Below are 15,049 nucleotides of genomic sequence, written 5' to 3' on the forward strand. Positions count from 1 at the left end.
CATTCTCGAGAGCGTAACTTTGGATTCATGCGATCAACTGAATGTTCTTGATCTCAGCAAATCACAGCACTTGACAACATTAGAGATAGATCGATCTCTAGGGCCAACACAGATTGTGGCCCCATATATCCGTTATCTCAGTTTGACCAACTTTAAGTTGCCATGTACTTTAGTCGATGTCTCCTCTTTAACCGCAGCTATACTAGAGACTAGCTTATGCTTATTTAAGAACCTGAAGTCAGAAGATATTCTAGTAGTGTTGCTAAAAATGCTAGAGAAGTTGCGGGATGTAGAGAAGCTTACTTTTAGTGCAAAATTTCTCCAGGTATGTTTTGGGTACCAAGTGTGATATGATTGTTATATTCTTGCATCCTCTAATGATTAGGACACTCAAGGTTTCATAGTCCATGTTTTTTTTCAATAAATCTATGTTATATGCATCTCTCTCAGAAGTTATTATAGATGTTTTGTATAATGATTCTTGTCTTTTTGTGTTGTTCGACAGACTTTATCTCTTGCACTGGCGCTGGGACGTTGTCCTTTTCCGAGTGTCAAGGTCAACGATTTGACTTTGGAGACAACTCTCTCTAGTGTTGAATTTCCTGGCATAGAAAAGCTTCTGCAAAACTCACCTGGAGTAAAGAAGCTAACTCTACACGTAATGGAACCTGGAACCGTACCGCTATTGATACCTATAATGGTATGTAATTTCCATAACCCTCTTTTATTTTATTTTTGTCTTGGCCATTTTAACTATTGCCGAGTTTAATCGAAGAGCTATGTCCTTTTTACTTTCAGAACATAGACTACCAGAATCTGGAGTCGGAACATGTGGTTTCCTTCATCAAAGTTTTGCTTAAATTCACAAAGACGTTAGAGAAGGTGGTCGTAAGGTTGGCATGCTATATTGATGGAAGAGGCTTTGAAGAATTGCTTGGAATGGTTTCGATGCTTTCCCACGAGTACAATGTCTCTATTGTTCTTAGCTCAACCTGCCGAATCAGAGGGCGTAGCCTTGAATGTTATTGAATATTTTATATCAAACCTCAGTAGTTTAAATAGCAAAGTTTTTCTATTTCTTTAGGTTTGTTATAACTCTAGTAAGGAAATAATTATGCAATGTGACGAATTATTATTTTTGAATTATGATTCATACCAATATTTTCATTAGGGGGTGGACAAAATATCCGGATCTTCTGGAAAACCTAATCAAACCCAACGCGAAAAAACAGCATCGGACCTAAAACAAGGGTGATTAAATATCTGAATGGATTCAAAATTCTAGTATCTGAATAACCGACTGGAACCGAAATATTTTAGAAGGTGTCCAATGATAATTAAATCACAATTTAAGTATATACATTATTTTAGATTTTGTATCTATAACAAATTCAAATTACATGATAATTTTCTAAAATATTCACAAGTAAATATCTAGAAATAGCCAAAATGCGGAAAAACAGAAATATCTGAAATACCTATTTATTTTTGGAAAATTGCCAAATATGGCTCACAACTTGATTTATAATGCAAAAGTAAAATCAAACTTGAATCAAATGCAAAAGTAACCTAAAAGGTTATTGAAATTACAACTAACCCCTTGTGAACAAACAAAAAAACCAAAATATTTTAGGAGGTGTCCAATGATAATTAAATCACAATTTAAGTATATTCATTATTTTATATTTTGTATCTATAACAAATTCAAATTACATGATAATTTTCTAAAATACTAACAAGTAAATATCTAGAAATAGCCAAAATGCGGAAAACACCAAAAATATCTGAAATACCTATTTATTTTTCACCTAAAAGTTCAAATGGAACTAACTTTTATGTTCTAGAAATACGTGAAAAAGATTTAAATTTCTATCCCCGAAAACCCAAAATCCGAATAGACTTGAACCAAACCCGAGTAGATGATACCTGAGTGATCAATCCTAGTTTTCATATCTGATTCAGATTTCGCGGTCTGGCCGATAAATCAAGATGACCCGTAAATAATTTGGTTTGAATTGGATGAAAAACTTTTTAATTAAAATTTTACCATTAACCCATGATTGGATGCTAGTTGCCCGATAAAAACCTAGAAAATAAAATATAATGGTATTTTGAAAAAAAAGTAAAATTTTATATACTATTTAATAAAACAAAAAAAAAAAAATTTCTTAATTCTGATGAAACTTTTTCTATATTATTTTGATGAAAATGAAGAGAAGGATAAGAGATTTATTTATTGACAAGTTAATGACAAATCGAGTCCGGGTAAAATCCGTCTAAGAAAAAATTAACTAACCTGAAAAGCATTAATTTCATTCAATTAAATATAAACTTGCGCTTCCTCCTCACCATAACAAACAATCTTGCGTCTTCTCCAAGAAAGTAAACTATCACTTGAGTTTGTGACAATGGACGACAACGACTTTAACGCGATCTCACGTTTTCTGGTGGAGAGGCAAAGAATCCGCCGGGGAAACTCGTCTCTGTCAAACTGGGTTGTTGACCTCTTCCGGAAGAATCCGAGGTATATATGTGACCCTTCCAACCCTCAATTCGCCATGGTTCATTCCGGAACCGATGATTCTAGCAGAGTCCATGGATGTGCATCTGGTTGCTGGAGGATCATAGGTAGAGCTGTAGTGTTAAGATCGAATCTTGGGCAGAAAATTCTAGGATCAAGAGGATTCTCAAGTTCTGCGAACAGCGAAAGCCTAGAGAGTACAGGCGAGTGTGGGTGATGGAAGAATACACACTTCCAAAAGATTGGGGAAAGGAGGAATGTTATGTTTTCACCAAGGTCACATGCATGTTTCAAGCAGAGCTGAACATATTGCTCGATAAGCACTTCTCACGCCTATGTGTTTCAAGAGGTACTAAGTCATGGAAGAGTACTATCCCTAAAGAACAGCTCAGCTTGCCCGTTTATGGAGTCGCTTTGGCTTCTGTAGAGAGGCAAGATCTTTATTATGCAGATACTATCATGAAATCTTGGGGACCGAAATGGCCAACCTACGCCACCAACGACGTCTACTCAAAGTTCCCTTCAGATCTTGTCGACTTTAAAGATCCCAAGTCCTCTACAAACGGATATTGTTTCTATGTCAACAAGTTTGATGCTGGTGGTGAGACATGTGAGTGGCTGATGACCCCGCAAGATGAAGATAGGATGATCTATTCTAAGGTAACCGGGAAGATCGTGGGAAAGGTGAGGACTTTTACTTGTTTGGAATCAGTTAGTAGAGAAGAAGAAATGGTTAGTTGGGTGATGGAGGAGTATTCAGTATTGATGAATATGAAGAAGGGGAAAGTAATCTGTGTAATCAAGCAAGGACGTTATAACAGATAGAGGACGTCAAGTGGTTGGGAGTGTTGGTGATTAAATCTTCGGTGATAATCAGTCTTTTACCTTCTTGTTGTATAAACAGCTTTGTTTTTAGGTTCTTTGGTTTCCTTAAACCAGCATTTCTAGTGTTTGGGTCGATCTTTAGAGTATGTTAGGGACATGAGATCTTCAGCTTCCACATTCTTTTGGTTTATATAGTTTGGAGCTAAATAATGTAGATTTTTTGTGCTGTCCACAGATTGATTCTAATTGAGAAAGAAGATTCCTGAGATAATATTTGCATGTCTGTAAATATAAGAGTACCAAAGCAAAGCCTAAAATATACCATACGAGAGTGTTTGAGACAAAATAAATATTATTTTGTGATTTTAGAGTCTAAAATATTTTGTTATTCAGCCTGAACTTTCTGTTACTCTAAAAAGAAACATACAGTGTAAGGGTATGTTATAAATCTTATATTAGAATTACCGTAGTAAAAACATATCAAATCTCATGCAGTAGATTTTATGTTTTGCTTAAACAAGCAATTTTAATCTTTCAGATCAATCTTTTAGCTCGTTTGAGACATGAGATTAGATTTGGAGCTGAGTAATGTAGATTTTTGTGTGTATTTGAGCATTTAAAATATATGAAAACTAGATAGTAACCCGCGCTTTGCGCAGATAAGATGTCTATATTAATGTTGAAATTATATATTATGATGATGTACAACGTAAGGTATACACTACATGAAAACGTTTCCATAACGACGAAAAGTTACGAAGAAAATTTTTCCTTGTAAACTTACTAGTAGTTTACGAGGATGTTACGAGAAATGGACGTAGACGTAAAATTACAAGCAAAACGTTTCGTCGTAAATGCTTTGTAAATTTACGACGAAAGTACGCCGCAAACAATATTCGTCGTAAATTTACGGGGATATTACGACGAAACATGTTATGTTATTTATTGGTGAAAACGTGTATTCAATGCGCTTTAAATTACCTAATTTCGTTGTGAATTCCTTGTAAAACTGATGTAAAAAAGATGTAAAACCGTAGTAAAATTTTTCTAGTAAAATCATTGTTACACTCACCTACCAAACTCGAAAAAAATTCTATATATATGTCATTTCTCACAACTCACTCTCTCACAACACACAAAGGAAAACAAGAAAAAAAAATTCTCAAAAAAGAATTGCCAAAATAACAATTCCCAAAAAATATCTTAAAAAAATGAGTTATTTCGCTATTATGCCTTACTTTGAAGGGACATTGTGGAATTCAGTATCATTGAAAAGGAAATTTGTGTGAGTATCTTCTTTATTTCAAAATACTAGCACTACCCTTCAAACTGGCAAGCTAATGGCAATGAAACGAAATGGCAGGTTAACAGCACGGCTTCAAATGAAAGAAATGGCAAGCTAATGGCAATGATCTTTCGTTTAATAACAAGGAATTTCTTCACTTTGTTGCTCTGTAACTTTTTCTATGTGGTGTGCAAACCACTTTCAACATAAGGTTGCTATTTATCCTTTTCTATGTCGTGTGCAAACCATTTTATCTTCATAGTCACATGTTGTGTGTTTGTGAGTAGGCGCATAAGAAAAGAGAAAAACTATTGTCTGAGATTTAAAAATCCTTTGGGTTATTGGAGACAGAAAGATAAAAAAGAAAGATTTAAACAAAGATGATTTGAGCTACAATGGTGTCCGCATGGGTTCCTCATAGGTTATTATAGATAGATAGGGAGATAATGTCTTCATCTCATCAAATGGGCTCAATACTTTCTATAATGGGCACTTGTCACATGAAATGGCAAAAGTAAACAGCGAATATAAATCTCGGGTGTATCCATCCTAATACTATGATAAATGGGATCAGTCCCCTTAATGGGCCCATGTTAACTGATTGTTTGGATGGCAAATGTAAATAGCAAAAAAAAAGCGAGAAATCATCTCGAATCTCTCTATGCGTTTAAACTTATGTTGGTTGATGTATACCTACTTTGATGTTTCTTAATTAAAGGTGTAGTACTGGTAAAACATAATGATCTAGCAAACAGAAAAACATAGCAATATATACGTTTAGAACACAAGAGAAAAACACGAGAGCACCACCAAGTTGATAAGATATTTACGGAATCTAACACACAAAATTAAGAAAAACCCTTGACTAATTTCTTGAGCTCTTCGATCTCCTTACTAATTTCTTGAATCTTTAATTGCAGCTTCAAGCGGGTCTCGACCTCGTCACGAACGTCTTTCTTCAAATCATTCACCTCATCTTCGAGTGCTTGAAGACAGCAAATGCGAAAGAGAGAGCCATCATCCTGAAGGTGCAAGGGTAATTTTGAAAGTCAACAAATTAACAAGAGAAACAAACATATATTCGTATACCGCACATCATTCTAACCTCAAATACTTTGTATACATAGTACCGCCTTCCTTGCTCGCCTGTCTCCACTACAATAGATTGACCACAAGCACACTTGTTTGGTATGACATTGTTTGCGTCCGCAACTGCAAAGAGCCAATCATATTCCCTTTTGTGTTGCTTCATCTCGCTGTAGCAAGGATCCGTCATTTCTGACTAGAGAGAGAGGGAGGAAAATTTTCCATAACGACGAAAAGTTACGATCCTTGTAAACTTACTAGTAGTTTACGAGGATGTTACGACAAAATGGACGTAGATGTAAAATTACAAGAAAAACGTTTTATCGTAAATTACGAGAAAGTACGCCGCGAACAATATTCGTCGTAAATTTACGAGGATATTACGACGAAACATGTTACCGTTATTTATTGGTGAAAACGTGTATTCAATGCGCTTTGAATTACCTAATTTCGTTGTAAATTTCTTGTAAAACTGCTGTAAAAGAGATGTAAAACAGTAGTAAAATTTTCCTAGTAAAATCATTGTTATACTCACCTACCAAACTCGAAAAATTTCTATATATATGTCATTTCTCACAACTCACTCTCTTACAACACACAAAGGAAAACAAGAAAAAAAATTCTGAGAAAAAAAATTCCAAAAAATTAAAAAAAAATAAAATTCCCAAAACAAATTGCCAAAAAAATAATTCCCAAAAATATTTCTAAAAAAAATTGCGGATGTCGGTAATATTTACGAGTTACGGAGTTAGATGTATTCCCGTAAAGATTCGGAAGGGAGAGTGACGAATGCATTTATGAGCGGGCTAGAGACATTCATGTACCATGCAGGCAACACCGATCACGCAGGAAAGCGGTAAGATGTCCTGCCCTTGTCGAAAATGTAAGAATTCAAAATTTTTACGTAGTGAAACTGTGTGGAAACATTTAGTAAACAGAAGATTTACACTACATTATTATATTTGGTATCAACACGGAGAGGGTTATGGTGGAAATGAAGCTAGTAGTAGTAGTAATAATTTTGAGGATGCTGGTAATAACGAAGAACCGAATCATTTGCATAATGAATATAATTACCATCAAGAAGAGCAGATGGTAGATCATGATAGGGTTCAAGACATGATTAATGATGCATTTTTAGAAATAACTACAACAATAGCTGATGGAACTGGAAATGTAGAAGAACCTAATTTGGATGAAAAAGGTTTTATGAAATGTTTGATGCTGCAAATTTAATCAACCAATCTACACTGGTTATAGAGAAGGTCTCTCTAAATTGTCTCTAGCATCTAGAATGATGAATATTAAAACGGATCATAATTTACCTGAGAATTGCATGGATGCATGGGCGGAGTTGTTTAAAGAGTATTTGCCAGAAGACAACGTGTCTGCTGAATTATATTATGAGATTCAGAAATTGGTTTATAGTCTTGAGTTGCCTTCGGAGATGATAGATGTTTGCATCGACAACTGCATGATCTACTGGAAAGATGATGAGAAGCTAGAAGAGGGTCTATCTGCAAGAAACCACGATTCAAACCGCAAGGACGTGGGAGGAATAGGGTACCATACCAAAGGATGTGGTACCTACCAATTACATACAGGTTGAAATGGTTATATTAATCTGAGAGGACTGCTGCATCGATGAGGTGGCATGCCGAACATGTCCAGAGGGATGGCGAGGTCGCTCATCTATCAGATGCAAGAGCGTGGAAATATTTCAACAAGGTACACCCATATTTCATTAGAAATATTTGGAATGTCTATATTGGGTTATCCACCGATGGATTCAGTCCATTCGGAATGTTTGGGAGACAATGTTATTTGTGGCCAGTCATTCTTACGCCGTACAATCTACCGCCGGAAATGTGCATGGAACAAAAATTTATGTTCTTAACGATATTAATCCATGGAGTGAAGCATCCAAAATGGTCGCTAGATGTTTTTTTCAACCATTAATACAAGAGCTAAAGGATTTGTGGTCAGAAGGGGTGAGGGCGTATGATTGTTCGTTGAAAAACAATTTTACGATGCGAGCAGTCCGCTGTGGACGATAAGTGACTTTCCTGCTTATGGGATGTTGTCTGGTTGGATAACACATGAAAGATTATCTTGTCCATATTGTCTTGGATCGACGGATACTTTTCAACTGAAGAATGGTAGGAAGAGTTGTTGGTTTGATTATCATAGTCGCTTTCTTCCCATTTCTCATCCATTCAGAAGAAATAAGACATTGTTTAAGCTCAAAAGAGTTGTCAGAGGCAGTCTTCCTCCATATTTCACCGGCCAACAGATCGAAGCGGACATTGATTATTACAGAGCTCAGGAAACAGTTAAGTATGGAGGAAACTAGCATATTCTGGAAATATGCCTGATGGGTATTGTGTGGCGCACAATTGACATAAAAAGAGTTTATTTTGGGAGTTGCCTTACTGGAAGGAGCTTCTTTTACGTCACAACCTGGATGTGATGCATATAGAGAAGAACTTTTTTTACAACATCATGAAAACAATACTGAACGTTCCTGAGAAGACAAAAGATAACAAGAATTCAAGGATGGACTTACCGGATATTTGCTCAAGAAGTGAGTTACATATCAAGAGCAATGGAAATGTTCATGTTCCTATCTTTCGGTTGTCATTAGAAGCAAAAACTACTTTGTTTGACTGGGTTGCATTAGAACTTAAGTTTCCTTATGGTTATGTTTCTAATATGTCAAGATGTGTTCAACAAGGTCAAAAGTTCTCAGGAATGAAGAGTCATGATTGTCATGTGTTTATGCAACGACTACTTCCATTTGCTTTTGCCGAGCTCCTTCCAACAAATGTACATGAAGAAATTGCAGGTAAATATTAATTTATAATATATGTGCATATGTTATGAAATGTTATTAATTGGGTTACTTTTGCAATATACAACCATCAGAACCTTCTTCAGAGATCTTAGCACACGTACGTTCAAGGAAGAAGTCATTGAACAACTTTATGAGAACATTCCGATCATATTGTGCAATCTGGAGAAGATATTTCCACATTTATTTTTTGACGTCATGGAGTATCTAGTTGTCCACCTCCCGTATGAAGCATTGCTTCGTGGACCTGTTCATAACGGATGGATATATCCGCTTGAACGTTCCATGAAACATTTAAAGGGAAAAGCAAGAAATCTTGCAAAGGTCAAAGGTTCAATAGTAGTCGGGTGTTTAACAGCAGAAACAATATCACATCATACTACATTGCTCCAACTGTTCGTACGAAAAAAAGAATTCCTAGAAGATATGATGTTGGAGAAATATCGACATCATATGCAATTGATGGTGTTCCTAACATTTTCTGTCAAATTGGACGGTTTGGTGGTAAACTGAAAGAAGTATGGTGGTCATGTGAAGAAGATAAGCATAGTGCCCACACTTATATTTTGCTCAACTGCGAGGATGCAGTAATCCGTTCCTTTAGAAGTAAATATTCTTGTGAAAGGTTAATTATATGAAAAATGTTAATTATATATGCTCTATAGCATTCATTTTATTTGCAGCATGTTTGTATCTCAAGTTGAAGAAGCAATATCAGGAATATCCTCAACTGAGGTGGACGCACGGAAAGATAAGCCTTTTGTGAAGTGGTTAAAATCACAGGTATATATATATATATCTCATTTTAACAGTGATGCTATAAGATAATTTTAACGGTGATGCTTTTTGTAGGTTGAGTATGACGATCCATATTACTCCGTATGGTTTCACGATTTGGTCCAAGGTCCAGTAGCAAAGGTCACCACTTCACCTATGTATTTCACACGAGGTTTAACCTTTCACACATACGAGTATGAGAGACATCGGGCAACAAGTAACTACGAAATATGTGTGAAAGGCGAAACAGACTTTTACTGGATCTTGCAGGAGATTATTAAAGTCGAATTTCCGGGATTATTGAAGCTAAAATGCGTCCTCTTCAAATGTGAATGGTTCGACCCTGTTGTGAACCAAGGTGCTCGGGTTAACAAATTTGGTGTTGTGGATGTCAATTATGGGAGAAGATACAACAAGTTCGAGCCTTTCATCCTAGATTCTCAAGACGTGCAAGTTAGCTTCCTTCCATACCCTCGCCTTCGAAGTTCTGGGATAACCTGGTTAGCTGTTATAAAAATTACACCTCGTGGATTAATTGTTGCTGGAGAAGAACCACCTTTGCAAGAAGAAGGCACTATCAATGAAGTTAATGTACCTGATCAACAACTAAATGAGATCCTTCTGATCAATCCGGAAAACCAACAATATGAAGATCTTCTGGAAGATGTGACAGATGAAGCACGTGAAGACGAGTTCGATGGAAGTGACGATGATCATTGTACTGATCTTGATGAGAACGAAAACGATTCAGAATTATGTAATCTATGTAACAAATGTTGTTTTTGTTTTTCATTTTCTCATTTTAATGTATGTGTAACAAATGTTGTTTTTCTTTTTCATTTTCTCATTTTAATGTATGTGTAACATATCCTGTTTTATATAATATGTTTTCTTTTGGTTTTAAAAATTAATTTGGAGTTTAGGGTTTAAGTTGGATAAAGAGATAAAGAGGAAGAAGATGTAAAGAAGAAGATGGTGTTATAAGATAAGTGATTTTGGTGTTTAGGTTTTCAGGTTTCGGGGTTTAGGGTTAAGCCTCGTAAAGTCGCCGTTAACAAAAACACGGGCCTGGTAAATTCTTCGTAAATGAAAAAAGCATGAGCGTTCCACGTGAATTCGTCGTAACTTTTCCACGTAAATTCGTTGTAAAGTTAAAAACACGGACCTCGTAAATTCGTCGTAAATGAAAAACACGGGCCTGGTAAATTCGTCATAACTGAAAAAACGCGGGCTTGGTAACTTCATTGTAACTTTACGACGACTTTACGAGGAATAACTTTTCTTATAGATAGGCGACGCCTCAGAACGAGCTTTGCTTGTTCATTTCTCCCAAATCCCTCCCCACTCCTCTAAGGTAACCTCTCCCACTCTCTAGTTTTCCTTTTTTAAAAAATTGTTTAGTTTTAGGTGGTTAGTATAGGTTATTAGTTTAAGTCGGTAGTATAAGTAATTAGTTTAGATGATTAGTTAGGTATCAGAATAATATTTTTAAATTATGTCGTTAATGATAAAACAAACTGTAATTTCTTTAAGAAATTTAGATGGGTCCTAGAAGAAAGCCAGCTGCACCTACTTACTCTCTGATGTTTCATGATGCTGTCGGGACATCTTCTTCCGGTCCATCATATTCCGAGGCAGTTCTGGACTCTCAAACATCTCAGAGAGTTTCTTGGTGTCCTCCTCCTCCTGCACCAAATATGCCTCCACCACCTCCTCCCCCAGCCGCTGCACCTCAGCCTGTCCCAGCAGGTGCAGTTCATCCAGATTTGCGTGTGCCTCCCTCTGCCCCATAGGCGAGATATACAGTGGAGGATTTGCTCGCCCAGCCTGGACGAGAGGGCTTGGATGTTCTGGATCCCGATAAACCGCCGGTAACTTATTGGTAATTTATTATTTTTTAGTACATTAAAATTTAATTTTTTTAACAATTAGGTTCTGTTTTCAGGTTTGGGGCTAACAACCGTGTTGGCCGGAGCGTGTCGGAGACGATCAAGGGCTACTACGACGGAGCCTACCCGAATTGGAGCAAGACTCCAGACCACATTAAGAATACTTGGTTTAAATTTTTTGCCGTAATATATATATTTTTTAAAAATCTAATTAAATATTTATATCTAATTAAATATTTATTTTAATTTTTTAAAATTTTTGTTTGTTTCAGTAAAGGTGGCAGTGGTCCTTGGGAATCACCGAGAGGGTGAAGAGGGAGTTCGTTGCAAAGGCAAAGACCCGCCTTTGCAACACTGTCTCCGATTGGAAGGACAAGTGGGAGATCTACGGTTATGACGGAAAGCCCACCGAGCTCAGGAAGGAGGTATGGGATGATCTCATCGCCTTTTGGAAGCTATCCTCTTCGATCCGTAAGGCCAACTCGTGCTCCGCTTCCCAAAGAACGAAGAACAAAGATGGTCATTTGCCCATAATTCACAGAACCGGATAAAAGCCTCATGCCGGAATCCATCTAGAAGCTGTAAGTTGTTTCTAATATTTATTTTCAATTTTTTAATTAATTTAAATGTTAATATTTAATGTTTTTTTAATTTTTTTGTTTGTAGTATGAGAAGACGAGAGTCTTACCATATCTGTCATATCTATTCAAGATGACTCACGCCACATCAGACGGGATTTTTGTGGATCCGGCATCCGAGAAACTCTTCAACGCAGTGGCTTCTCGGGTTGAAGAGCGGGAGATGGAATTAACCCAGCAGTCTCCCGATGGATTACCCGTCAAACTGACCACCGAAGAGGTCAACAGGATCTTCGAAGAGATAAAAATTTATAAATTTATTTAAATAAATTTAACTATTTCATAAAATTTGACTATATTAACATTTTATAGGTGGCTCCTAGAAAGAAGGGATGGACAGTGGGCATAGGTTCTGTTAACGAAGTTGCTAAGGCAACTTCGTCATACGCTTTGAGACGGGATGAAGATAACTCTCAGATGAGAGCTCGGATGGATAGCCAGCTGGATCGTTTAGACTCTCTTGAGGATCTTCTAGACGTGATAGCGGTGGAAAACCCGACGATGCAGCGAGCACTAAATGAGAGACGAGCAGCTCTTGGGATACCAATACGGAATCCCGAAGATGCCAATCGAGACCGTTCTCAACTGAGCACCGCCACCGACTACTTCGATAATATGTAGTAGTGTTTTTATTTGTTTCGTTTTGTATTATGAATTTAAATATTATGTTATGACTTTTAATTGTTTTTAAAAATATGTTTTCATTTTCATATTTCATCATATATTTAATTTTTTTTTAAATTTCTAATTTAAATAATATTTTTATTTTAATTTAATATTAAATGGTAAGAAACTATGTAAATTAGTTGTAAACTTTACATGGAATATACATTGAAATCTTCGTAACATCGTCGTAACGTTTGCGTGGAGCTTACATGGGCAGCATTGTAAAATCTTCGTAAATGTTACATGGAGTTTACATCGAAATAATACGACTACTTTACATCAAAATAATACGAGTACTTTACATCGAAATTTTACGTCTCGTTTACGACAAAATGTTTCCTTCCGTTTTACAAGGAAAGCATTCCTCGTAAACGTTACCACATGTTTACGACGAAACCTCCGTTATGACGGACGTTTAACAACGAAACGGTTTTCGATGTTAATTCGCCGTAACACCCTTTTACGACGAATATACAAGGAATATTGCCCTCGTAAAAAATATGTTTTCTTGTAGTGATACTTTAAGTGATAGTTAGATAGAACTAAATGTATGATTGTTATTAGGGACGAAGCTTTTTATAATGGGTTCAGTAGTATTAAAATTTAATATATGGTGTTTGCAAGTTTGAGAAGAAGTTTTGGAAAATATTTTTTTTGTATATTTCACCTATCACGTTGTAGTAGTTATGGATTTAGGGGTTTAACATATAAAATCGAAAAAAGGTGGATCAATAACATATTATAAGCAAAACAATAATTGTGTGAAATAAAAAAAATGTATAGCTCATTTAAATTAAAAAAATATAGTTGCATAATAAAATAAATTGAAGGTTATTTAACCCTCTAAATTGTAAAGGTTGTTTCAGATGCGACCAGCACGTGAGACTTGTTGGTGGTTCGTTCCTGGAAGTTTTTTCTCATCTTCAAGGTCGTCTAATGCAGAGCTCTCACGGCGGCGAAGGTGGTGACACTCGCATGCTTATATTTCTTGTTCTAGAAGAATAATACACTAAGCCTAGACGGTTACAGTGATTCAGTATCCTCGAAACAGAGACACCTCATCGAGCTGTAACAAAACAGAGTACGACACATTTATCTAGAAATAGATTTTTAACGTCCTCTTTCAGCAATGAAAGGCGGTTCTCAAGAACGTGTGTGCTCTGCTAAATGCATGAAAGTAGGTATGGAGAAAAGGGTTCTTTCACTAACACTTGGCATCGTACTAAAGTTTTATCGCTTTGTCGTCTCTACGGATTTGTCGACTTAATGGCGATAGATCAGATTGGTTCCCGTTTTTAACAGAAATGTATAGACGAATAATGAATCTTTATTGATGCTATGATCGTATTTAGAGGATTGATAAATCAACTAATCGAACTTGAAGCTGAAGGTTTATCACGTAAAATTGTTCGTCGAGAAAAGTATAGATGGTATGAAGTTGTTTTAAAGGAATGTTAGTGTGAACGCATTAAATTCACGGTTTTGGTGAGAAACATTATCTGAGTGACACCTAAACGTTTTACTAAATAATTGCTGCAACAAATTATCTAACCAAACACTCCTTAGATTCTACTCACCCCTCCAAAACCTTTCTTGATCCCCTCACGTGACAGTTCTCCGCGATCCATAGTCCTGCCCAGGGGCGGATCTACAGTGTAAAGTACGGGGACACGTGCCCCCTACTAAATAATATAAATTATTTTGTTAGACGGGACCATGGTGATATCTGTAGGTCAAATGGTAAAGGTGCCCCCTATCAATCCTCGACATGGTTCGATTGACTTCTTGTTTTTTATATTGTTTGCATTTTTATTTTGGTTTACATTTCTGACTTTTTGTCCTATCACATTTTCATCGTTTATTGTAGCCATTTAATTGCACTTCACCTAAGTTTACTTTATTATTAATAACTTAATTTTGTTTCTATTAACATACTTGTTTCTTTGGCTTATATATTTGACTTTCCCTATTTCTTTTATTCTATTTTCATTTATAGATATCATTTAAAAAAATATATTATTTATATTAAAATAGTAAACAATTCATTTACTTTGTGAATAATATTTTAGAGTATTTATTTATGATATAGTGACATGTAAGGTATTGTAATACATATGTAAAATTAAATAATACATTATATATGTATGTATGTTTAACTAGTTTTGATTTGAAAATTTTATAATTTTGATTAAAAAAATTTTTAGAATATTTTTAAAAATGTTAAAATTTTTATAAAACCTTTTATGAGTTGTACAAAATTACTATATATATTATTTAATTTTCAAATAATAATATTTTATTAATAGTTTTAATATCTATTAATATTTTATAAAAATAAAAAATAATTTTTTTTATTAATAATTTAATATTATAAAATATATTTATTGTGTGCCCCCATCAAATAATTTGTCTGGATCCGCCACTGGTCCTGCCAGAGACCATGGCTGTTAAATTAGAAGAAGAGAAGGAAGATACAGTTGCTGATGTCAACCCTCCTGCGACCATTAACAC

At 35.5% G+C, this 15,049-nt stretch overlaps 2 protein-coding genes across 2 annotated transcripts; both read left to right on the top strand.

Annotated features, from left to right (window-relative positions):
- The first annotated feature begins 60 nt into the window (after positions 1 to 60).
- On the top strand, positions 61 to 1,029 carry LOC106314579 (F-box/LRR-repeat protein At3g03360-like). The gene is made up of 3 exons (XM_013752434.1): positions 61 to 325; positions 506 to 700; positions 799 to 1,029. The coding sequence occupies exons 1-3, from the start codon at positions 269 to 271 to the stop codon at positions 1,027 to 1,029; spliced, it is 483 nt and encodes a 160-aa protein (XP_013607888.1). The 5' UTR covers positions 61 to 268.
- Positions 1,030 to 2,408: 1,379 nt separating this feature from the next.
- On the top strand, positions 2,409 to 3,346 carry LOC106314580. Its single transcript, XM_013752435.1, has 2 exons — positions 2,409 to 2,610; positions 2,664 to 3,346. Exons 1-2 carry the CDS (start codon positions 2,409 to 2,411, stop codon positions 3,344 to 3,346), a joined length of 885 nt encoding a protein of 294 aa, XP_013607889.1.
- The last annotated feature ends 11,703 nt before the right edge of the window (positions 3,347 to 15,049 follow it).

The sequence above is a fragment of the Brassica oleracea genome, chromosome C9, assembly GCF_000695525.1.
Source record: "Brassica oleracea var. oleracea cultivar TO1000 chromosome C9, BOL, whole genome shotgun sequence".
In the NCBI taxonomy this organism is placed as follows: Eukaryota; Viridiplantae; Streptophyta; class Magnoliopsida; order Brassicales; family Brassicaceae; genus Brassica; species Brassica oleracea.

Excerpts from the sequence above, each read along its gene's own strand:
- LOC106314580 (XM_013752435.1), top strand. The coding sequence starts at position 2,409 with ATGGACGACAACGACTTTAACGCGATCTCACGTTTTCTGGTGGAGAGG. Across the intron at positions 2,611-2,663 it reads AGTCCATGGATGTGCATCTG|AAAATTCTAGGATCAAGAGG; the intron begins GTTGCTGGAGGA and ends AATCTTGGGCAG.
- LOC106314579 (XM_013752434.1), top strand. The coding sequence starts at position 269 with ATGCTAGAGAAGTTGCGGGATGTAGAGAAGCTTACTTTTAGTGCAAAA. Across the intron at positions 326-505 it reads TTAGTGCAAAATTTCTCCAG|ACTTTATCTCTTGCACTGGC; the intron begins GTATGTTTTGGG and ends GTTGTTCGACAG. Across the intron at positions 701-798 it reads CGCTATTGATACCTATAATG|AACATAGACTACCAGAATCT; the intron begins GTATGTAATTTC and ends TTTTACTTTCAG.